The following is a 25,657-nucleotide window of genomic DNA, read 5'->3' as shown; positions in this document are numbered from 1 at the left end:
TGCAACCTCTGCCTCATGGGTTCAAGCAATTCTCCTGCCTTAGCCTCCCAAGTAGCTGGGATTACAGGCGTGCACCACCACACCCGGGCTGATTTTTGTATTATTAGTAGAGGTGGAGTTTCACCATGTTGGCCAGTCTGGTCTCCAATTCCTGACCTCAGGTGATCTGCCTGCCGCGGCCTCCCAAAGTGCTGGGATTACAGGCGTGAGCCACCACGCCTGGCCAAATTTAGCTCTTAATTTTTTTTTTTTTTTTTTTTTTTTTTTTACAGTCTCGGTCTGTCCCCTAGGCTGGAGTATAGTGGCATGATCTCGGCTCACAGCAGCCTCCATCTCCCAGACTTAGGCGAGTCTCCTGCCTCAGCCTCCTGAGTAGCTGGGATTACAGGCCTGCGCCATCACACCCAGCAAATTTTTATATTTTTAGTAGAGACGGTGTTTCACCATGTTGGCCAGGCTGGTCTTGAACTCCTCACCTCAAGTGATCCACCCGCCTCGGCCTCCCAAAGGGCTGGGATTATAGGCATGAGCCACTGCACCTGGCCTAGCTCTTATAAATGTGTCATTTATTTATCATTTATTAAAGATGTATAGGGAGGATCATTGAAGGACCTAGAGTTTGTAAATATAGAGGAGGCAAAACTTTACCTATACCCTCTAAAAGCCTCCACCTGGTTCTGAGAACTAAGTGGACATAAGGCATTAGCGGGAGAAAAGAAAAGATTTTTACATGTACATAGGAACCCCCATGGGAAAATGAAGACCTAAAGAAGTGACAAAATCTAAGTGCTTATATACTAGGTTGAACACAGAGGAAATTGTGGAAAAGTAAGTAAAATATATGGGGAGACCAAAGGAAGATGAGTTATTTTAACAAATGTTGTTTGTACAGAATTGTCTTAGCCTCCATTCCGTTTCTTGTGGTCAGAATGTTGCTTTCCTCCTGCTACACAGAGGGCATCTTTCACAAGGGAGTTTTGTTTCTTGATTTCAAGAAGGGGAGGTCAGAGGCCAGGTGCAGTGGCTCAGGCCTATAATCCCAGCACTTTGGGAGGCCGAGGTGGGTGAATCATTTGAGGCCAGGAGTTTGAAACCAGCCTGGCCAACATGGTGAACCTTGTCTCAACTAAAACTACAAACCTAGCCAGTGTGGTGGTGGGGGCCTGTAATCCGAGCTACTCCAGAGGCTGACGCAGGAGAATTGCTTGAATCCGGGAGGTGGAGGTTGCAGTGAGCGGAGATCGTGCTGCTGGACTCCAGCCTGGGGGACAGAGCGAGACTCAGTCTCAAAAAAAAAAATTAGGTAGGGCGTGGTGGCTCACGCCTGTAATCCCAGCACTTTGGGAGGCTGAGGTGAGTGGATTATTTGAGGTCAGGAGTTCAAGACCAGCCTGGCCAACATGGTAAAATCCTGCCACTACTAAAAATACAAAAATTAGCCAGGCGTAGTGGCGGGTACCTGTAGTCCCAGCTACTTGGGAGGCTGAGGCAGGATAATCACTTGAATCTGGGAGGCGGAGGTTGCAGTGAGCCGAGGCTGAGCCACTGCATTCCAGCAAAACTCTGCCTCAAAAAAAAAAAAAAAAAAAAAAAAGGGAAGAAAAGGGGAGGTCAGAGCACTCCTTTTTACACCTGCTGTTTTTCAAGTGCGTTTGGCCCAGTATAATCCTTATGCCAAAGTGGTATATTTTGGGGTAGCGTATTCTGCAGTCCTTCATAAGGGATGATAGAGAGTTCTTTTATGGTGATATCCTGCCATGTTTAAAAAAAGGAATAGGAGAATGAAGTCAAAAGTAAAGTTTGATAGTAATAATTTGTGTGTGTGTGTTTCCAGTAACTTTGTCCATGGTACTTGGAAAGTTTGTCACTTAAGTTCAACTAAAATGTCTTTATCTTAGACTATTTTAATTACTAATTACTTATACCAACCAGTTTAAGAAAGAAGGCTGTGTTCTAGTAAGTACTTGCCAAATTGGTGATAATTAAAATACACTTAAATTGTTTAATTCTATGTGTGGAAATTAGACAAATTATAAAATAACTACTTCATAAGCAGAAATTTGTTATAATGTTTGTTTATGGTTGGTGGTTATTGCTTCCATTAATAAAGGAAGTGGATCCATATGGATCTGCTTTCTGGCTTTTGCTGTTTGTAAGTAAATTGGTATAGAGAAACAAAACTAGCCCAGCTAGAAGGTCCTAGCTGGTTCTATAATTTCAGTAGAAGTTGGTATTTTAAATGACTTGATAAATCATGTACAGTAACTCTTCATTTAATTTCATATGTAATGAAACCAGTTTTACCATAGGTTAATTGATATAAACAAGAGTTAAGTTCTTAGGGCATATTTCTGGTCACAACACCACGAAACTACTAAATAAAGATCAAAACACTTTTAATATTAAGCATTGAAATACATATAAGCTATGCATATACTTAAGAAAGATTAATAAAGGGCCAGACGCGGTGGCTCATGCTTGTAATCCCAGCACTTTGGGGGGCCAAGGCAGGTGGATCATGAGATCAGGAGTTCAAGACCAGCCTGACCAACATGGTGAAACCTCGTCTCTACTAAAAATACAAAAATTGCCTGGGCGTGGTAATGCATGCCTGTAATCCCAGCTACTCGTGAGGCTGAGACAGGAGAATCACTTGAACCCGAGAGGTGGAGTTTGTGGTGAGCCAAGATCACGCCATTGCACTCCAGCCTGAGCAATCAGAACGAAACTTTGTCTCAAGAAAAAAAAAAAAGATTAATAAAAACAAGTAAGATAGGCCGGTCGAGGTGTCTCACGCCTATAATCCCAGCACTTTGGGAGGCCAAGGCAGGCGGATTACCTGAGGTCAGGAGTTTGCGACCAGCCTGACCAACATGTTGAAACCCTATCTCTACTAAAAATACAAAAACTTAGCTGGGCATGGTGGTGCGCACCTGAAATCCCAGCTATTCGGGAGGCTGAGGTATGAGAATCGCCTGACCCCGGGAGACAGAGGTTGCAGTGAGCTGAGATTGCACCACTGCACTCCAGCCTGGGCGACAGAGCAAGACTCCATCTCAAAAAACAAACAGAAAAGGGTAATTATTTACCAAATTTTTCCAGTTCAGGTTGCTGGTGGCTGGAGCTTCTCCTGGCAGCTAAGAGTGCCAGACAGGAACCAGCCCTGGGTAGGACAGCATCCCATCACAGGGCGCGTGCGCGTGCACACACACACACACACACACACACACACACTCTCTCTCTCTCTCTCTGTGTCTCTCTCTCACTCGCCATGTGGACACACTGGTGAATGTAATGTGCACAGCTTTGGGATGTGGGAGGAAATGAGTACCCCAAGAAAACCCACACAGACGGAGGAGAATGGGCAAACTTCACACAGACAGTGATCCTCACCAGGAATTGATTTTTTTCCTCACTAACATTATAGCTAAATGACATTGAATGAAATGACATTGTTCGAGGACCTGCTATGTATCTGTAGAATTATTATTATTATTATTATTATTTGAGACAGAGTCTCGCTCTGCCACTCAGGCTGGAGTACAGTGGCACGATCTTGGCTCACTGCAACCTCCGCCTCCCGGGTTCAAGCGATTCTCATGCCTCAGCCTCCCGAGTAGCTGGGACTATAGGTGCGTGCCACCACTCCTGGCTAATTTTTTGTATTTTTAGTAGAGATGGAGTTTCACCGTGTTAGCCAGGATGGTCTCAGTCTCCTGACCTTGTTATCTGCCCACCTCGGCCTCCCAAAGTGCTGGGATTGCAGGCATGAGGCACCACGTCCGGCCTATAGAATTCTTAATGTGATTTTTATCATATATGATATGGAAATAGGCCAAAAAAAAAGTACCACCACCGTTTTTGTTTTTCTTAACATTCTCCTTTGGATATTGAATTTTGCCATTGTGTGTTACTATTGTCCCCTGACAGTTTTATAAAAATCTGTGTAATGGTTAAGCCTGTTTTTGTAAAGATACTGTGACGCATGGGAATAGCAGTATGGCCTTAACTTTTATCACCTTTGTTTTCTATATTTATCTTGTGTGCTCTGCTTGGCTTTGCATTCTGAGAGGGCAGGAATCAAGTCCCCCTCAGAGGTCATTGCTGTTGCTAGGTGAACATTAAATAGATACTCCATAAATGAATGCACTCTTGAGTGAATGGTGGCGGAATTGTCTTTATTCATTCAATTTTGTGTATTCTTTGCAAAAGGTGTTTGTAGCAACTTCTTTGCAAAAGGTATTTGTAGCAACTTTTATTTTTTTAATTTTGTTTTTTGAGATAGAGTCTCACTCTATCCTCCCCGTCAGGTTGGAGTGCAGTGACATGATTTCAGCTCACTGCAACCTGTGCCTCCTGAGTTCAAGTGATTCTCCTGCCTCAGCCTCCCAAGTAGCTGGGATTACAGGTGCCCGCCACCACACCCAGCTAATTTTTGTATTTTTAGTAAAGACGGGGTTTCACCGTGTTGGCCAGGCTGGTCTCGAACTCCTGACATCAGATGATCTGCCTGCCTCAGCCTCCCAAAGTGCTGGGATTACAGACGTGAGCCACTGTGCCCGGCCTGTAGCAACTTTTAGAAGGAAGTGAGACTGGTAATTTATCATTGTATTTCTCTTTGGTTGAAAGTATGATGAGAAGACAATGTGCACGGTGAGATGATTCAGAAAACCTTACACAGAAAAATGTTTGTAAGAAAGGATTTGAAGTTGGAAAAGGAGATACTAGTTTTAAAATGGACCGTATGAAATTGGACTCCTAAAAAATATCTATGGCTTATTTTACCATTCACTAAACTCACTTCACATTCTCTTGCCACTCATCTTGCAAGAATGTGCCCCAACTTTTACCTTTGGCCACCTGCCAAACCCAGGCTCAACCTAGCGACTCCTACCCCACCCTTCAAAGTGTATTTGTAATGGCATTTTTTCCTTGAAGCTTTTAGTTACTGCTCAATTCCATGTGACCTCTTGCTCTTCTGAATTGTTCACTTTTTAAATATTTTTTGTAGTTATCAATCCTTTTATAATTAACATCTGAAAATTTCTAAAATCGCCATCTACTTGTAAAGTCTTTAATAAATACTCACTGAACTGAATTGTTGGTTTTCCCACCACCAAGGATAATCAAAATAATGTGATCATAAAACTTTAGGAAGAGAACATTTAGAAATGCTTTGAGCAGCGGAACCATTTCTTGCATTTAGTATTCAAGGCGACTATTTTAAGGGGACATCAGTCACTTAGAATGATTATTGATCAACCACATTGCATTATATGGCACCTACACATCAACTTCAAGGAACTCAGGCATGTGTGATTGTGTCTTAGAGGCTGTGGTATAAATTGAGTATGTTTTCACCTGAAATAAGTAAAGATTACTTGGGTCAAGAGGGGAGTGAATTCAACACTTGGAGTGATTTGAGCTCTGATTAGATGTGAAATTTGGTTTAGCTGAAAATGGAGAGATGGAGGGGCAGGTCCTCTCATGAGAGAACGAGGGAAAGAGTGAATGGAGTTGGGCGTGCAAGGATGTGGGCATAATAGAATGAAAGTATGAAGAAATGAGCAGTGAGAAACTCCTAATTATGCGTGGCATTTATCAAGTGCCTGTCTTCTTAGAAAGCTCAAATTTCTATATTTTTGGTCCACTTGGAGTAGAAAACAAATGACCTTATTTCTTATTCTGCTCTTCTGCTCTTTTGGGGATGTTGTCATTCCAGATGTAAAGTGATTAATGTTAATTACTTATCATTACCAAAAGCCCACATTTCCAGGTTTTATTGAAAGATTTTAGTTTTTGTTTTTATACATAATTCATGAAGACTTCTTTTAATGGAAATAGTGATAATTCATTAGCATAGAGAAAGAGTGGCATGCTAAAACATTTTTGCAGTTCATTTGATCGATTTAAACAGCAGCACTTAGAACAATTTCAGCTTCTTTGAAGACACTCTGCTATATAAAAAACGTTAGAGGCAAGCCAGCTGCAGACTGCTGAAGAAAGAGTAAAGCCTGTGTAAGGAAAAACAACACAAACGCTGCTCAGGGTTAGAGATAACCTTGGGAAGGAATTTCCACTACCAGGGTTCCATGAGGCTTGCCAAATGTTTAAGGAATTTCATGGCATGTATGGAATGTCTTTTTGTCAGTTAACTGTTCCCAGAACTGGAAGTTCCTTTCTTATACAGCTTTGCTTTTCAGATGGAATTGTGATCCTCTTGGGAAGCTCTCCATTTCACAAGATTCCCGTTTTCCTTCCCAGAGAATTTGAGCAAAGCAGAGCCGGCAGGTGGTGCTTGGGGCTCTGTGATTGTATAGCCTTTGGTTCTCTTCTTGCCCAACGCTGCCAACCTAATTTATGGCAATAATGGCTCATTTTCGTATTCCCTCATATAGCACATTTTGAAGAGGGAGCTCAGAAACAAAATATCAGCCAGGCTATATTAAATTACAGTTTGCTCTATTGACTTTTGTGATAGTTTAAGATGTTCTTTAACATTCATTCCCACTTAAACAGAAGGGAGAGAGGCTGGTATCTTCAAAAGCCTTGGCTTGATTCCAATTCAGTTATTGTATTCTGTCCACTTCCATTCTTTGAGCTCTGTTGAGCTCTTTGCCGTATTCTCTGAGCTTTAACTGCAAGAGTTTAATGCCAACACTGTATTTGTAGATATTTGCTATTCTGAGTGGTAATCAACTTTACTCTGCACAGCTCCTAGTGGACAGTAAGAAGTATAGAGTAAGAGGGCCAAACTGATGCTTATTTTGTTGATGGTGAAGTGTTATCATAACTTGGGACTTGGGAACATAATTAACATCTTTGCTGATGACTTCTGAAATAATTCTTTGGTTGCCAGTATGAGAATGCTGATGGAGACCAATACTCCTCTCCTCCCTGTCTCTGCTACTTCATGTCAAATAAACACATCTAACTCTGGAGCTCATTCAGACAACACACACATGTCAGTTTTGAAAACTAAGGACCCATGAAAATTTCTGTTTTTCTTTAGTGGCTATAATTTTGATGACACTCACCATGCTCTAAACTAATGGAGCTTTGAATGGGAGGAGTCACATTCCTCTTGTCATTTCTCTGGAGTGGTGAGGATGATGACACCAGAGCTGGCAGGATATTTGACAGTGACCTCTATAAAAGCAGGGCACACCCATTCCTCCCTGGTGATGTCTTTTGGATGTGTAATTAAGAAAACCTTGGGGAAAGGCTGACTTTCTAAATAGTTGTTTTTTTTCCCCCTAATTTTAAACTTTGTCAGAATGCATATTTATACTCCTCATATTGTGTGTGTGTGTGTGTGTGTGTGTGTGTGTATGTGTGTCTGGAAGTGCAACAAAGGGGAGATATCTGATACATGTGATAAATATGTGCATGTTCAGATGTACTATTTCATTCAGTGCAAAGTTTTTCATAGGCAAATACCAGTGTCTTCTTGACATGCTCTGTGATTAGACTTTAAGCATTCTTTACAACCACAGGGCTTCTTTCTCCTTAATAATTTGGTCTACTTAATGTTTCCCAATTACCTTGTAGTTTTTGCTTTCCAAATCAGTGTTTCACAAAATGATTCATGAAATGCCTACATCAGAATCACCTGTAGTGTTTATTGGTGCTATGGTTTGAATGTGTCCTCCAAAGTTAATGTGTTGGAAACTTAATCCCCCATGCAACAGTATTAAGAGGTGGGACTTTAAAGAGGTGATTAGGCCATGAGGGCTCTACCTTCATGAATGTGTTAATGCCCATTATCAAACGGCCTGAGGCAGTGAGTTTGCTCTCTTGCTCTTTCTGCTCTTCTGCCATGGGATGACACAGCAAGAAGGCCCTCAACAGATGCCAGCATCTTGAAATTGGACTTCCCAACCTTCAGAACTGTGAGACATCAATTTTTTCTTTATAAATTACCCAGTCATGGTATTCTGTGTGTGTGTGTGTGTGTGTGTGTGTGTGTGTGTGTGTGTGTGTTTGAGACAGAGTCTTACTCTGTCGCCCAGGCTGGAGTGCAGTGGTGTGATCTTGGCTCACTGCAACCTCCGCCTCCTGGGTTCAAGCGATTCTCCCATCTCAGCCTCCTGAGTAGCTTGGATTACAGGCGTGTGCCACCATGCTCGGCTAATTGTTTGTATTTTTAGTAGACAGGGTTCACTGTGTTAGTCAGGATGGTCTCGATTTCCTGACCTCGTGATCTGCCCACCTTGGCCTCCCAAAGTACTTGGATTACAGGCGTGAGCCACTGTGCCCAGTTGGTATTCTGTTATAGCAACACAAAATAGACTAAGATAACTAGAAACACAGATGCCTGTTTTTCATCCCAGACCTGAATCAGAACTTACAGTGATGGGGCCCAGGAATCTGCATTATAACAGTGCATGCCGAAGTTTGAGAAATAGCCATACCATACAATTCTTTTTAAATGGTCTGTCTTCCAGTCCCCCTCTGTCTATTGAACTCCTACTCACGTTCCTTAGGTAAAAGTTTTCACTTTTGTAAACCCTCATAGTACTTCCTCCCCCCACCCCCCAATGCCGCCAGTAAGTTTTCAGTTTTCACCTTCTGCTTTATTTTATAAGAGTTCCTGGAGGGTGAAAACCATGTCTAATTCACATTTTATACTTCCAGCACCTTTGTGCATAGTAAGAACTCAAGAAATGTTTAGTGAATAATGGTTCAACCCTAGCATCAGACTTTTATTATACCTAGGAAACTTTTGGGTGTTAGAGTTTCTTTTTTTCCCCATTTAGCTATGAGATATGCTTAGCGTATTTGTTATATGGTGTTTAGGCTACTGTCTAAGCACGTTTTCGTGACCTAATTATTCTCACTGACCTTTGCTTATGCACACTTTCTCATTCGTTTGGTAATCCAATATCCTTGATATAGATGCTATTTGGTTTTCCTTTTTAGATATCTTTATGTGACTTGAGTGGGATTTTATCCAAGTATACTTGTGAATCTTATCTCCTTTGGTTTGAGAAGAGGAGCAGAAATAGTGATCCATTTTCTGCCTTTTTAAGGAATTTTTTTGTTTTGTTTTGTTCTTGTAATATTTTTATTTGTCCTAGTGTGGTGGTTAATATTAAACATCTCTTGAATATCATTGGCAATTAATGGGCTAACTATGGGCAGATATGTTGGTGAGAAAATGAAAAAAAATGTAGTCATGGATAAATTGAGTAAAGAAACCATCTCAAAACAGAGATGTTGAAGTGTAACGTGATAACATATTTCTTGGTTTTTGATTCTTATATTGCTAATTTATTAAAGAATCAAAATGACAAATTTATGCAGCTTATGACTCATTGTTTTCCTGAGTTTAGTTAGTGCAGGCTTACTATAGATCTAGTGGCTGCTGTTTTCACGTAATTACCATCTTACGATCTAGAGTGGTTCTCTATGTAATTTGCTTACTGGACTCATGGAGCCTGGCACTGCGTACCTCCCTCTCCACCATAGGCAGGAGCTGTGCCTTATTTGTTATTGTATCCATAGGATTAACCCAGGCTAAGATTTGGCACATAGTAACCAGTAAGTACCTCTTGTTTGAATTACTGTAATTATTATTTTGTTGTTGTTGTTTGTTTGAATTATTTTAAAAGAGGGATTAAGATAAGTTTTCTCTTTAGGGCTGGATGTAGTAGTCCCACGTACTGTGGACACTGATACATGGGAATTGCTTGAGCCAAGAAGGTCAAGGCTGCAGTGAGCTATGATCACACCACTGCACTCTAGCCTGGGTGACAGTGACACCTCATCACTTTAAAAAATAAATAATAAAGGTTTTTTTTAATAATTAAAGAATTTTTCTCTTTAGGGAATGCTTTAATTAGCCTTTATAGCAAAATGTCCATGGCAATTATTGTCAACACTGGGAATTCTCTATGTCTTTGATTATTACTTTTGAAAAATTATGTCTATGAGTTTTAGCTTTGGTATATTTATTCTGATTTTCAACATCTGTAGCAGTTCTTAAGAAAATTATAAAATTCTTTCATAACTGTAAATTTTAATTTTTACCTAAGTAAAATATGCGTGTGCTTATTTTTGTTTTCTAGTTATATGAAAAGGTGATATGTTTATTTTACTTGTACCAGGAGTCATTTATGGTGACTAGGATTCAGATAGGATGATTTGTTTATTTTGGCTCAAGTGTTGACAAGCTGGTTGCGTGCCACATTAGCATTCGTGCACTGCTAAGCCTCCCAGATGATGGCAGGTGCACACTGGGAACAAGGCTGGTGGACTCCTTGGCCCTTGGAACAGAAGGGCATACGTAAGTTCATGTGGATTCATTTTAGAAGTCATATAGGGACGACAGGAAAAGCACCACACCAAGAAACTGAGAAGACGTTGGAGTTCAGTTACAGGCCAATAGAGTTTGGGGGTGTGGACAACAGTGTGAAAGCCAAAAGGAGTTGAGTCACGCCTTCTGAAGGGTGGGTGTTCCCAGCAATTCTGAAGCAGGCACAATGAGTCAAATGTTTCTCATGCCAGTGCCACCACAGATGAGTCCAAAAGGAACAGGAGGCAAAAGGTGTTCCTTCCTTTCCTCATCCAGGAGAGACAGCCTCTCTCATGCCTTTTAGAAATTATTTGGCTTCCTTACGTAACTATTATGGCACATGCAGGTTGCCCTGTATCATAGTTGGATTGGGGCAAGAATATTAACACATGGCTGTAGGACAAACTTACCAAGCCAAAGAAGCACCACACGAAAGGAATCAGAATTTGAAGAGTTCATGGAAAAGGAAGTTGCTTACTGGGGGTCTGTGTCTCTGATTCATTCACTTAACTTTTTTTTTTTTTTTTTTTGATGGTGTCTTGCGCTGTCACCCAGGCTGGAGTGCAGTGGCGCGATCTCAGCTCACTGCAAGCTCTGCCTCCCAGGTTCATGCCATTCTCCTGCCTCAGCCTCCCGAGTAGCTGGGACTACAGGCGCCCGCCACCATGCCCAGCTAATTTTTTTTTGTATTTTTAATAGAGACAGAGTTTCACCGTGGTCTCGATCTCCTGACCTGGTGATCCACCTGCCTTGGCTTCCTAAAGTGCTGGGATTACAGGCGTGAGCCACCACGCCCGGCCATTCACTTAACTGTTGTTTCTAAAGAGCAAGTATATTCAATACACATTTTTAAAAGTACTTTGATACGCTTCCCAAGATTATTTCTTCTAAAGATAAAAAAGAAAAGTTACTCTGTCAAACTTTTTTAATGGTCTCAAAACCACAAGATGTGCTCTTAAGAACAACAACGTGTGCTTGGTTTTATAAATTCTTTTGGAAAAAAGTAAAGAGAAGCAAAGTTTAAGTGTAACTCATTTTTACCCAAGCTTTTCTATTTTATTGGAAAAGCATTAAGCTTTCTCTTTTTGTTCTCCCTTCCCCTAGTATATAAAATTTATTTAAATTGAATGGATAAGGTTGATTTTATCTATTTATGTATTTATTTATTTTTGAGAGAGCAAGACCACATCTCAAAAAAATAAATAAAAAAAGAAAGGATGACTTATTTAATAAATGTTGGTAACATAGCTAGGTACCAGAAAGAAAATAGTTGGCCCTCCACCTAACATTTCTTGTAAAACATGTCAGGTGGAATTAGGATCCAAATGTAAAAAAATAAAATATATATACATGTTAGAAGGAAATGTTAAGAGAACATCTGTACCACTTTGGGTGGAGTGAGAGGACCTTCTCGAGCAAAATTAAAAACAGAGATCCCATAAAGGAAGAGATTGCCAAATATGAGCAAATAAAAATTAAATATTAGTGTGTGGCAAAAGTCACCATGAACAGAGTGGGAAACACCAGACAGCAGGCTGGGAGGGCGTGTTTGTAGCATTTGACAGTACACGGCAGGTGGTATTTAGGGAATGCCTGCAAACTAAGTGGCAGGTGAATAGTCCATTAGAAAAATGGGCAAAGGAATGAATGTGTATCTCAAAGAAGATTTGCAATTACCATTTTCTTCTTTGCAAAAAACAGCTCAACTTTACTGCAAAATAAAAATTGAAATGACCTATGTAATTTTTGCCCATTAGATTGGCAACAGTTGAAAAGATACTAACATTAAATGCTAGGATGAGGAAAGTTACCCTCTCTTACATGGCTGAATGGGAGTATGAATTTCTGTAACTTTTTTTTGTAGTTTTGTAGTACATATTTAAACTGTACATACTCTTGGGGCCATCAGCTATACTTTTAAAAGTATAGGTTCACAGTCCCTTATTAAAACTCTTGAGGACAATTGTGTTTTCAGATTAAATGGAGATAACATGGTGCATATACTGTACATTATGTAACACCTCCAGCAGGGTTTGAGAGAGCACCCCATAAGTAGATACATTCATATTTCTAGAGAGATCAAATGAATATTCACATCAGTTCAGATCAGCTTTTGCCACCATGTGAGTCAATTAAAAATCTTTGAATTTTCAGAGTCTGTTGGATTTCAGAATTAAGGATAAGGCCTATTAGGCACGTGTAAGTACTGTAAAGTAAAATCATTAATGCACAACCAGATACATGAGTGGATGTTTCTTGCAGAATTGTAACAGCAGAAAAACTGAGAGTACTCCTAATGTCAATCAGTGGAGGAATGGAATACATTATGGTACATTTGTACTCTGTGTATTATGCAGCTGTCAAAAAGATTGAGTTAGGTTTTTATGTACTCACTCAGTAAGATGATTTGTTTGTATTGGGTGAGTAAACAATTTGTAGAAAAAATATATGTGGTATAATCTGATTCAAAAAAATGTAGAGGGGGCTGTCTCTTATTTATGCAGCTGTAAGGAGGAAAAGCTTTGGAAGGATATAAACCAAACTGTTGACACTGCTTATCTCAGGAGGGTAGGATTTGAAATGAAGTGGGAGAGACTGTTAACTTTTTCTTTATGTGCTTCTATAGTTTGACTCACTTTGTTAAAATGAGCATTATTGTTTTGGTAATCAAATAAAATCTTTCTCTTAAAAGAAAATACAGTGAGTCTTACAGAGCACCGACAGCCTGGCAACTGCCCACTAAGGCAGAGCCACTCAAAGCCATTAGGGATCCTGCTTTTCACAATTGATGCAAAGTAGGGGGCAGGCCCAGAGCGATGCTTACAAGTCCAGCCGTTGAACAGCTCCTTCATTACTTAATACCGAAGCCTAATAATTTCCAAAGTGAGCTAGCATGTGCCCCACAGAGGAAAAAACAAGTTAAACACGGGCTGTTACTGTGAAACGGAAATTTATTTACCTAGGGAGTCTTTTTAATTGACCCACTTGTGGTGAATAATATTGATTTCTCTCTATTAGAATCATTGACTAAAACAAGTGTGGTTTTCTCTTCCTGGGTGTTACTTGTGACACCCATTTTGAGCACATTTAGAATAGCTTTAAAAGTACAACTGCTTCCATCATACTGTTATTTTAGTCAAGTTTTCAAGTGTATATGTCCCTAGTTCCTGGAAGAAAAATTACTCAAGACTTAGATATATCTAAAGCTAATTAATATTATGTCTCCAAATAGTCATCATTCTGTTTATTTGGTTTTATTTCCTAAATATGTACAAGCATATATAGCCATTCCCTGTAACTCACATGCAAAAATAGCTTTGTACATACATTTTTGAATATAGATTGAATAAATGTTAAGAAAATGAAAAAGATTAAGCACATCTTATGACAAAACAAGCCCAGAAGGAGGAAGTATGTGAGGATTGGTAACATTTGTGTATATTTGTTTCTTTCTTTCAACTTTGATACTGTAAAACATTGGCTTTTTTGTTTTCTTTCCTGCTCTTGGATAAAAATGGCTCCACTTCATTTTCTAATGAGCATTGACTCCCAACTAGTTTTTTAGAGGCCAGAATCAAATAAGCTTGTTGAACCGTGGTTTACTTGTTTTAAAAACCTTTATATTGACTGGGCGTGGTGGCTCATGCCTGTAATCCCAGCACTTTGGGAGGCTGAGGTGGGTGGATCACAAGGTCAGAAGTTCGAGACCAGCCTGGCCAATATGGTGAAACCCTGTCTCTACTAAAAATACAAAAATTAGCCAGGTGTGTGGTGGCATGCGCCTGTAGTCCCAGCTGCTCGGGAGGCTGAGGCAGAAGAATCGCTTGAACCTGGGAGGCGGAGGTTGCAGTGAGCTGAGATAGCACCACTGCACTCCAGCATGGGTGACAGAGTGAGACTCCGTCTCAAAAACAAAACAAAACAAAAACTTTATATTTACCTAATAAAGGTATGGAAGTTGGATGCATGAATTTAGTGCATTTAAACTTTTCTGATTAACTTAAGAAACTAAACACTCTTCCCTTTTATAGAGTTAAATAATTTGCTTAAGGGAGTAGCTTGGAAGATTACACCTCAAAATTTAGTACAATCTTGGAAGATTACACCTGCAAATTAGGCAACATGGTCTACTGTTGTCTAGATTAAAAGGGAAACTAAGAAAATACAGGGACGGAACTGATTGCTCTATTCTCTTGATAGCAGTTTGAAGGTGTGTGCTGTTCTGGCTCTGCCATTGATTAGTCATGGCTGTGAAGCTGGAGAAAGGAAGGAAAAGGTAGGAACACTAGTAGATCACATCCCTAGATAGTTTAGCACATTTTATATCTAAATGTACAGTGTCATTATTACCGTACTTTCATTTTATAATGTAAATATATTAGGAGGTGCAAATTAAAGCAGTGTTAGTAATTTAATAGTGATAGTATCAGCTTAATTCTACCATCCCTTCCCTGTCCCCACTTTGACCTTCTGTCACTTGAGGGCCCCACCCTTGGCAAACAGTCATGCACATTGTTTGTTTGTTTAATTTATTTATTTTAGAGACAGGGTCTTGCTCTATGGCCCAGGCTGGAGCACAGTGGCACCATCACAGCTCATTATTGCCTCAAGCTCCTGGGCTCAAGTGATCCAACCGAGTAGCTAGGACTACAGGTGCACACCACCACACCCAGCTAATTTAATTTTTTTTTTAGTAGAGATGGGATCTTGCTATGTTGCCCACTCTGGTCTCGAGCTCCTGGCCTCAAGTGGTCCTCCTGCCTCAGCTTCGCAAAGTGCTGGGGTTACAGGTGTTAGTCATGGCACCAGCTTTTGCACTTTGTTATAGGGCACTTAGGATACCTAGTTTGAAAGAGACTTCAGGTTTGTTTGCAAACATACTACAATTATAGTTTTCTGTCTCTGTAGATTATCAAATATATTTAGTTGATTGTGCTTTTCTGTGACACTTGGTATCAGTAACTAAAAGTGTGCCTTTGGAATAAGTCAGACCTGAGTGATGCTCATTGCTGTTTGCTAAATATAATACTGTGACTGAAATAACTTCATTTTAATAATTAAGATTACTCTTGATTGTGTGCTGCATAAATGTTAGCTTCCTTTCTGTAGTGTGAACTCTGTATTGTAGAACAAACGAACATGAGTTATATTTCTTTCTTTAAGACATACTGCTTGTCCTGGAAAATGAAGTCAATCTTTTCAGGTTGTTGAGTAGTTTGGGAGCACTGAGCTGTGCTTGAATTGGTTTGAAGGTAAATATAGTGTTTAGAATATTCACTGTCCTCCATTACTCATACTGCTACTCTTGGTAGGGGAAAATGAGAATGAAAAGATAGTGCTTTCCTGAGGCCATTCTTTAACCTGTGGCTTAGAATTATGAGTGATAGATATTTATTTATATTAAACTCTTTAATAAGGTTTAATAAAAGAGGAGGAGGAGAGATGAAAAGTAGTAATGATGTCGAAAGGCAGTAGATTCATAATTGCATGTGGTAGTCATACAGTTTCTCTGGGCCTGTTTTTTTTTTTTTTTTTTTTATCAGCTTGGAAAATTAAAGAAGATGACGTCAAAGGCCCCTTCTATTCTCATTTTTCGGTAGCACATGAGAAAAAAGAAAGATATATCCACTGCTTTAGTCTGTTTGGGCTGCTATATCAATTTACCTTAAAATGGATAGTTTATAAACAACAGAAATTTATTTCCGTTCTAGAGGCTGTGAAGTCCAGGATCAAGGCACCAGCAGGTTTGGTGTCTGGTGAGGACTCATATTCTGTGCTTCAGGGGTGCAGCTTTCTTCTTTCGTCCTCATGTGGCTGAAGGGGCAAGGCAGCTCCCTTCAATTTATTTTACAGGGGCACTAATCCCAATTGTAAGGACAGACCCTCATGACCCAATTACCTCCTAAAGACCCTACCTCTTATCACATTGGGGATTAAGTTTCAACATGGGAATTTTGTTTTTTGTTTTTATTTTTATTTTCTTTTTTCTTTTTTTAGATAGAGTCTCACTGTATTGCCTAGGCTGGAGTGCTGTGGCATAGTCACAGCTCACTGCAGCCTCAACCTTCTAGGTTCAAGCCGTCCTTCTACCTCAGCTTCCCAAGTAGCTGGGACACATACCATCCTGCCTGGCTAATTTTATTTTACTTTTTGTAGCGATGGGATCTCCCCATGTTGCCCAGGCTAGTCTTGGACTCCTGGGCTCAAACAGTCCTCCTTCTTTTGTTTGCCTCCCCAAATGCTGGGATGACAGGCATGATGTTTTTTAAAAGCCACAGGTTTCTTGTCATTTTAAAGCATCAAGTAGAATTGTCCCTGGCTATGATTATCATCTGACAACTGTAGTTAGTACAATCATCATTAAAATATTTTTTAGTAATCTTAAAATCTGTGATGCTCTGATTCTCTTCCACTTATCTACGTTGAACAGCTATGAAGAAATATCTGTAGCCTCATTGAATGCAACAGTAGCCCTGAAATATTAGTTTAAAATAGAATTATTTAAAATATTTCACAAAATGTGTGTGTGTGTGTGTATTTTTTTTTCTTTCTAAAACCAGTCAATTTTATCTTGGAATCTGGGTCTGTGTGCATTTCATTATTTATCTGGCTTACCTGGCCAAGCGTGGTCACTCACACCTGTAATCCCAGTACTTTGGGAGGCTGAGGCAGGTAGACTGCTTGAGCTCAGGCCCTTGAGGCTAGCCTGGGCAACATGGAGAAATCCTGTCTTTACCAAAAATACAAAAATTAGCTGGATATGGTGGTGCACACCTGTGTTCCCAGCTACTTGCGAGGCTGAGGTGGGATTGCTGGATCCTGGGAAGTCAAGACTGCAGTGAGCCGCTATGAACCACTGCACTCCAACCTAGCTGACACAGTGGACCCTGTCTCAAAATAATGAATGAATTAATTAATAAAAACATCTGGCTTACCTATTATGGCAAATCTGAAAGTCTTATATTTTGTTAGAGACAGAGATTTCTAGACTTTTCCTCCATACCAGGGTGCTGTCACCTGGATGTCTCCTTTGCATTCTTTTTAAATGAAGGTAAAGTGAAGAAAGGTCATCCATTCACCCTTTTGATCTCTTGTCTCTCATAACTTAAACATTGCTTCCAAGTATGTGTTTCACTCATTCCAAATACTCGAGGAAAGTGAATTCTCTGTGGACCTTCCCTCTATCTTTCTCTGAAACGGTATTTGGATCTGCAAATGTCCTATAATCTGACTGCTTTCCACATCTAGAAAGGAAAAGTGGAACTCTAAGAAGGCTAAGGGTTAGTTACCACAACAGATGTGTTTTAATGTTGGTTGATACGTTCTCATCAAGAACTTAAATTCTCAGAAACAATCCATGCTTTATTTGATAAGTCTCTGCTGAATACCATGTCCTTCTCTGGGAAGAGTTTGGGGGATTGGCTGCACAGGGAGGAATGCAAAGGGGGTGGGGAATGTAGTGAGAAGGAGCAAGACTTTGAGGATACTTTTAAGTCAGAATCAGCTCTTAAAATTTATAGGACTAGGGTACGAGTATAAATGGAGAGCCACATACCAGATATCTGAATATTTAAGTTATAACCAAGCTAAGAAACTGTTAAGTAAAATATGTTATCTCCCTCTACCTTGTCAAATATAAAATAATGTCCTGGAAGCACAGATTCCAATTTAGAATCCTCAGACTCACTGGGATTCTGCACTGAATATGATAACATGGGCAGAGCTGGGCCAGGGACCCCACCTCTTCTCTTTCCCCCTCCAGCTCCATTCCTCACCATACCAGGGGTGTGGACACTGCAGCCCATATGTCCAAGCTCTGCCCATGCTAGGGCACATGGGTGCACACACTGGTGGGTGGGAGGATGAACCCAGGGAAGAACCGACACAAGCTCTGGAGGCAAGGTTGGTGTGCAGGGTAAGGAATTCCAGTCTCCTGCTTACTCTTAGTATGGAGAAGGCACTTCTCCAATGGCAGTATAATAGGAGCTGCATGTAATTTCAATAATATATTCTTATTTAAGCCAATATATCAGTTGTTATCAGTTCTAAAAAGTTAATGAGATAGTTTACATTCTTCTTTTTTGTACTCAGTCTTTGAAATCTACCCTATATTTTGTATTTCAAGAACATTTCCGTTAGGACTAGTCCCATTTCAGGTGCTCAGTGCTACCTGGCACTTGTGGTATTATACTGGACCTTGCAGCTGTAGGGAAAGGGTGCCCCCGACTCCTTGTTCTGTAGGGGCACTTGGCGCCTAGTGCTGAGGGCAGTTCTCTTTACATAAAGCTAGTAGTGTTTTCTCATTTAGCTGATGCAGAGAATGTTTGTATCTCTTTCTCTTTATAATTAGAGGTGGGGGTCATTACCACTTTCACAATGTTCGTATATACATAAAATGAATGGGAGATACTTGTTAAGAGATTTTTTTTTTCTTTTCCATTTATTTTATTTATTTATTTTGTTTTGAGACGGAGTCTTGCTTTTTCACCCAGGCTGGAGTGCAGTGGCATGATCTCGGCTCACTGCAACGTCTGCCTCCCTGGTTCAAGTGATTCTCCTGCCTCAGCCTGCCGAGTAGGTGGACTACAGGCACCCGCCACCACACTCGGCTAATTTTTATATTTTTAGTGGAGATGGGGTCTCACCATTTTGGCCAGGCTGGTCTCGAAGTGTTGACCTCAGGTGATCCACCCGCCTCAGCCTCCCAAAGTGCTGGGATTACAGGCGTGAGCCACTCTTCTGAGCCTTCTTTTCCATTTAAAACTTGTTAACGGCATTTTCCTCATTCAGCATGTTGCTGCTTTCCTTTATCCTCGGGAGTGATATTATCCTAGTAAATTTGTTTGCACAAATGAATTAAACACCCCCCCCCCCGCCACATTATTGACCTATACTTTTCCAAAAGCCAATGCTTTCATTTCTCATCTTGAGTAATTACTAGCTCTGCAATCTTTCTGTTCCCCAGTTTTGAAAAGTTCGCATGCTCTATTATATTGGATAATGTCTAGTGGATTTTTTTTCTTCCTAGAGGAACTTCTTTTTAAGTTAATTTAATTGGATGCAAATTTTAAAACTGGCCCATTCTCTCAAATGAGGAAAAATATCTAGAAAGTGGAACGCTATTTTTGTTTGGACTAGAGCAGCAGTTTCATCTGCGCCTAAGATAAACATTTTATATCAGATAGAGTTGCCAGATTTAGGTTAGCGGGTAGGGGAGGAAGCACCAGTTAAATTTGAATTTCATATAAACGTTGAATAACTTTTTTCAGTGTAAGTGTGCCCCATGATGCAAAGTTTGGGACATACTATTAAAAATATTTATTGTTTATCTGAAATTTAAATTTAACTGGATGTACTGTGTTTTATATGGCAATCTTATTTCAGGACTCCTTTGCTCTCTAAAATATTGAAGACCTTAAGCAACATTTATTTATGTCAATTACATATATCGATATTTGCTGAATTATAAATTTAAACTAAGAAATATAGGCTGGGTGCAGTGGCTCACGCCTGTAATCCCAGCAGTTTGGGAGGCCAAGGTGGGCGAATCACCTGAGGTCAGGAGTTTGAGACCAGCCTGGCCAACATAGTGAAACCCTGTTCTCTACTAAAAATACAAAAATTAGCCAAACGTGGTTCTGGGCACCTGTAATCCCAGCTATTTGGGAGGCTGAGGCAGGAGAATTGCAACCCAGGAGGTGGAGGTTGCAGTGAGCCGAGATCGCGCCACTGCACTCCAGCCTAGATGACAGAGCTAGACTCCATCTCAAAAAAAGAAAAGAAATATTTTAGGGTAGGCACGATGACTCATGCCTTTAGTTCTAACACTTTGGGAGGCCAAGACAGGCAGATCACTTGAGCCCAGGAGTTCAGGACCAGCCTGGGCAAAATGGCAAAACTTTGTCTCTACAAAAAAAAAAAAAAAAAGAATTAGCTGGGTTTGGTGGTGCATGCATGTAGTCCCAGCTACTCAGGAGGCTGAGGTGGGAGGATCACCTGAGCCCGGGAGGTTGAGGCTGCAGTGACCCATGATCCCACCACTGCATTCCAACCTTGTCGATAGAGACCCTTTCTCAAAAAAAAAAAAAAAGAAAAAAATAAATAAATATTTTAATGTATATTAATTCATTTAGACAGTAGTAAACCATATTAACATAAATGACTTTTAGTAACTTTTTAAATGCAAAAACAGTTTTTCAAAACAAAAATGGTAAGAAGAGTGTCATTGTTTTCTTTTCATTTTCTTTTCTTTTTTTTTTTTTTTACGGTGTTTTGCTCCTGTCACCCAGGCTGGAATGCAATGGCACTATCTTGGCTCATTGTGACCTCTGCCTCCCAGGTTCAAGCAATTCTCCTGCCTCAGCCTCCTGAGTATCTGGGACTATAGGCGCGCACCACCACGCCCAGCTAATTTTTGTATTTTTAGTAGAGACAGGGTTTCACCATGGTGGCCAGGCTGGTCTCGAACTCCTGACCTCAAGTGATCCACCTGCCTCAGCCTCCCAAAGTGCTGCGATTACAGGTGTGAGCCACCACGCCCGGCCAGAGTGTCATTGTTTCCTATTTTGGCGAATCTTTTAATATCTGACTGGATTCTCATATCTCTTTCTGTATTCCATCAGGTGTGCTATTACAAAAGCAGGTACTGTCTGGAACTCTCCACTGAAATATGAGAGTGACAGTTAGGTATGCAGAAGAAAGTGTCACAAAGCAAGTAACATCTTAGTATTGTTACAAAAATAGTTTGACCAGCCAGGCGCGGTGGCTCACGCCTGTAATCCCAGCACTTTGGGAGGCTGAGGTGGGCGGATCACGAGGTCAGGAGATGGAGACCATCCTGGCCAACATGGTGAAACCCCGTCTCTACTAAAAATACAAAAAATTAGCCAGGCATGGTGGTGGGTGCCTGTAGTCCCACCTACTTGGGAGGCTGAGGCAGGAGAACGGCGTGAACCCAGGAGGCGGAGCTTGCAGTGAGCCGAGATCGCACCACTGCACTCCAGCCTGGGCGACAGAACGAGACCCTGTCTCAAAAAAAAAAAAAAAAAAAAAGTTTGACCATGTGGATCTTCTGAAAGGGTTTCAGGTACCTCTTCTGGGGTCCCCCAAGCATGCTTTTAGAATCACTGGACTAGGAATAAGAGACTGTAATTCTAGCTTGTGTTTTGCAGTGATTATAAATAATCAGAATGGAGGATAGGCTTTTTTCTTTTTTTTTTTTTTGAGACAGAGTCTTGCTCTATCGCCCAGGCTGGAGTGCAGAGGCGTGATCTCGGCTCACCACAACCTGTCTCCCAGGTTCAAGCAATTCTTCTGCCTCAGCCTCCAGCATAGCTCGGACTACAGGTGCCCGCCAACATGGCTGGCTAATTTTTTTTTGTATTTTTAGTAGAGACGAAGTTTCATCATGTTGGCCAGGCTGGTCTTGAACTCCTGACCTCAGGTCATCCGCCCACCTCAGCCTCCCAAAGTGCCGGGATTACAGGCATGAGCCACTGCACCTGGCTGAGGATAAGCATTCTTTAAGAAGACCTAATGGCTCTAATATAAAACAGTTTAAAAACGATTATTCAGATTTAGGAATAATTCTTTCCTAAGTGATTTTTTTTAAAATTTAAAATACAATTAGGTCTATTATACTCAGCCATCCAAGTAAACAGATATTATTTAAAAATCAAGGTAACACTCAACCTGTCAAATAGGTACATTCTCAGCTTTCCATTTAGAATCAACTTTTATTTAACTATTTAGAATACAGCTTAACATATACTGATTGGCTTGAATTGTGTTTATTTTTAGAGTGTGTGTGTCTCTTCTAGGCAGAGTGCATATTGTCTAGTATTAGATGTGGGCAGTTTTTAAAGGAGTTAGCATAACGCAGTCACTGATCTGATTCTTATCTCGTTTAGAGATGGTGTAGAGGTCGTTGATAGGCCAAATGTAAGAGTGCACAGAGAAGTAGAAAATTAAAGATAGCTTCTTTAATTGCTTAAGTTGCTTGGGCAACTGTGAAAATGAAAGGGCTATTAACAAAAATAGAGGACAAAGAAGTGCCAGTTTGGAATAAAGATGGTAAGTTCAGTTTGGGGCTGGAAATGTGGGGTAGCTCAGGAGAGGAGCCAGCATGTGATAGGACTGAGATAATTGTTCACGTAGGAGCCAAAACATTTCCAAGGAAAACAGTGTAGAGACAGCATGAAACTGATTAAAAAAACCTATCTATGAAGATTACTTCAATTTGGGTTGGGGAAGAAAAGATGAAGAAAAGGAAGGTAATACAGGAGAAGAGGGCTTAAGAGAGCTAAGAAGAAGGGTGTGTGGCCAGCAGCATCAATCAAGTACTGAGATCGACGAATGATAATTGGTTCTTGTTTGAGACAGAGTCTCACTCTGTTTCCCAGGCTACATTCCAGGAGTGCAATCTCAGCTCACTGCAACCTCCACCTCCCAGGTTCAGGTGATTCTTGTGCCTCAGCCTTACAAGTAGCTGGGATTACAGGCGTGCACCACCATGCCCGGCTAATTTTTTGTGTTTTTGGTAGAGACGGGGTTTCACCATGTTGGCCAGGCTGGTCCCGAACTTCTGGCCTCAAGTGATCCACTCATCTCGGCTTCCAAGTAGGATTACAGGCCTGAGCCACCGGGCCCAGCTGATAATTGGTTCTCAAATTTGGAACTGCAAAGTCCTGGTTACCTTAGAGAGAGTATTGTTTTGATAAGTTTTTATTATTTCAGTTTTGGGTTTGAGAAACATGAAACAGAAGTTTTTGACTTGTCTGGAACAGCACCGACTCCAGAAGGGCTAACGCCAGCTCTGCCTGGTCCCTTTCTTCCTTCACTGGGGCCATTTACACTGTGTTAATTAAGCTAATTGAGATACTGCTGAAAAACTTACTCCAGCAGAATTCACTTCCTGAAATATTCAACCTTATTTTAGAGGGAAAAGTTTGTTTTTAGATAGAATGTTTACATTTTAGGTAAAACACTGGCCTTAGAGTCAGCAGATGTGCATTCCAGTGCTGCTGCTCCTTAACCTCTCTGGGGCCCCCATTTCCTCTTCAGTTGAATTTGGGATTTGGGCTAGATTATCTCTTAGGCTATGCTAAAATTATGATGTTAATGACATTTGTCTCTTTTTTCCCTTTTGTTTTGCTTTACTGTAATAGGTTCACCAAGTTGAAGAGTCTTAACCTTTCCAATAATCATTTAGGGGACTTCCCACTAGCAGTCTGCAGTATTCCAACCCTGGCAGAGCTGAACGTGTCCTGCAATGCCCTGCGATCAGTCCCGGCAGCCGTTGGAGTGATGCACAAGTGTGTACTTCAAACCCCACTGGCGGGTATATCCAGAAGCCCCAGGGAAGCTGCACTGGGGGTGTGGCACATGAGATTAGTTAACTTGTTATGTTGGTCATGTAAGTCTTGGCCCCAAATCAAGAGATCAGGGACTGTGTAGTCCGTATGGAGTTCATGTGTTGGATTTGTACTCCTTACGGTCTTGTAAAAAAAAATTAAATATTCTTGTTTAGAACTGAAGATCCCTACAGATGAGTATGTCTAAACATGGAATGTGGGTTATGTTCTCATTTTTCTGACTTATATTGAATTCTAAGACTTAGAAATTAATTTTAAGAGATAACAAGGAAAGCCCAAAGGATATCTGAATCAATTCATATCACAGTTAGCTCACGTTGCTCCCATTTAAGCCTATTCAAATTGGGAAAACTAGTCATAATTTTTGTTTTCAATAAAAGATTAGGATGCTTATCTCATATTATTTCTCTTTGGTCCATTATTGCCTCAGGCCCTGCCCTTGGGCATTTTGCGAAGAGTAATACATTTTCTGGTAACACGATCTACACTTATGGAACTTGTATGTTGATAATAAAGATGTAAAATTTATACATTCTCTTTGTAATTCTTATGTTTTCTCTAATAGCTTACAGACATTTTTGTTGGATGGAAACTTTCTCCAATCCCTTCCTGCTGAGTTGGAGAACATGAAGCAGCTTAGTTATCTGGGTCTTTCTTTCAATGAATTTACTGACATTCCTGAAGTATTGGAGAAATTGACTGCTGTGGATAAACTTTGTATGTCCGGAAACTGTATGGAGACCCTTAGGCTACAGGCTTTAAGAAAAATGCCTCACATTAAACATGTAGATCTAAGGTAACCATTTTTGAGAAATAGATCTCATTTGAGTGGTTGGCATATATTGCAGGGGTGGGAAGTAGGTTATTAACCAAGGCAAACAGGCTGGGTAGTTGAATGTGGGCCTGTTTTTCTATTTCTGCCTAGAGGGAAGAATTATGATTAATAGTAGGGTTTGCTATTACTGGAAGCTTTCTCACTGATGCATGTCTTGAAGGTCTTTGTTTTGCAAATTGGAACCCAGTTGAGTGAGAGAGCTGTTTTTTTGTTTTGTTTTTTGTTGTTGTTGGTTTTTGTTTTTTTGTTGTTCTTGTTTTTTTTTGAGTCGAAGTCTCGCTCTGTTGCCCAGGCTAGAGTGTGGTGGCCTGATCTCGGCTTACTGCAAGCTCCGCCTCGCAGGTTCACGCCATTCTCCTGCCTCAGCCTCCCAAGTAGCTGGGACTACAGGCACCCACCGCCATGCCTGGCTAATTTTTTTTGTATTTTTAGTAGAGACGGGGTTTCACCATGTTAGCCAGAATGGTCTCGATCTCCTGACCTCGTGATTCGCCCACCTCAGCCTTCTAAAGTGCTGGGATTACAGGCATGAGCCACCGTGCCCGTCCTGTTTTTTGTTTGTTTGTTTGTTTGTTTTTAAAGAGATAGGGCCTTGCTCTCTTGCCTGGCCTGGAGTGTAATGATGTGCTCAGAGCTCACTGCAGCCTCAAACTCCTGGGCTTGGGTGATCTTCCTGCCTCAGCCTCCCAAGTACTCAGGCATATTCAGTTTCGTCAGTGTAGAGGAGCATCACCTTTTGCTTCCCTTTCTTCTCCATTCATATGGTTAAGCCTAGGAAACCTATACATTCCCGTCCCATAAAGAATTGCTTGGCTTCACCTTTCCTCGGAATAAAGGAATCAGACCTGTCGCTCGTAGGGAAGTATTAGCAATTTGCAGATATAAAATTCTGAATTTGGAGGTAAAAGTGGTTATAATTTATCTGATTTTTGAGAATTTCTTGGAATGTGACAAGATAAGGAACTCTAAACACTTTGTTAACTTGCTTTCTAAATTGTTAACATTATTTGCCTCTGAGTTCCTTGTATTTAGAAAACCCTCATATTCCAGAATTTAAGCCCTATTTTATTCATCCACCAGTGGTAGAACTTCATTAGAGCCAAGGACAATGGCTTGCGCTGACCTCAGGTAACAAGAATGAGATGATTTCTG

The 25,657-nt window shown here is 40.6% G+C and overlaps 1 protein-coding gene across 1 annotated transcript in view; it reads left to right on the top strand.

Annotated features, from left to right (window-relative positions):
• PHLPP1 (PH domain and leucine rich repeat protein phosphatase 1) overlaps positions 1–25,657 on the top strand; it is a 262,022-nt gene that overhangs the window by 156,764 nt on the left and 79,601 nt on the right. The window contains exons 5-6 of the mRNA XM_055297160.2: positions 23,464–23,610; positions 24,236–24,466. Of these exons, the coding sequence (XP_055153135.2) occupies positions 23,464–23,610; positions 24,236–24,466 (378 nt within the window). The remainder of the gene's footprint in view (positions 1–23,463; positions 23,611–24,235; positions 24,467–25,657) is intronic.

The sequence above is a fragment of the Symphalangus syndactylus genome, chromosome 1 (genome assembly GCF_028878055.3).
Source record: "Symphalangus syndactylus isolate Jambi chromosome 1, NHGRI_mSymSyn1-v2.1_pri, whole genome shotgun sequence".
Lineage (NCBI taxonomy): Eukaryota > Metazoa > Chordata > Mammalia > Primates > Hylobatidae > Symphalangus > Symphalangus syndactylus.
The sequence above is the reverse complement of the archived record's forward strand: the minus strand, read 5'-3'. Positions and strand labels throughout refer to the sequence as shown.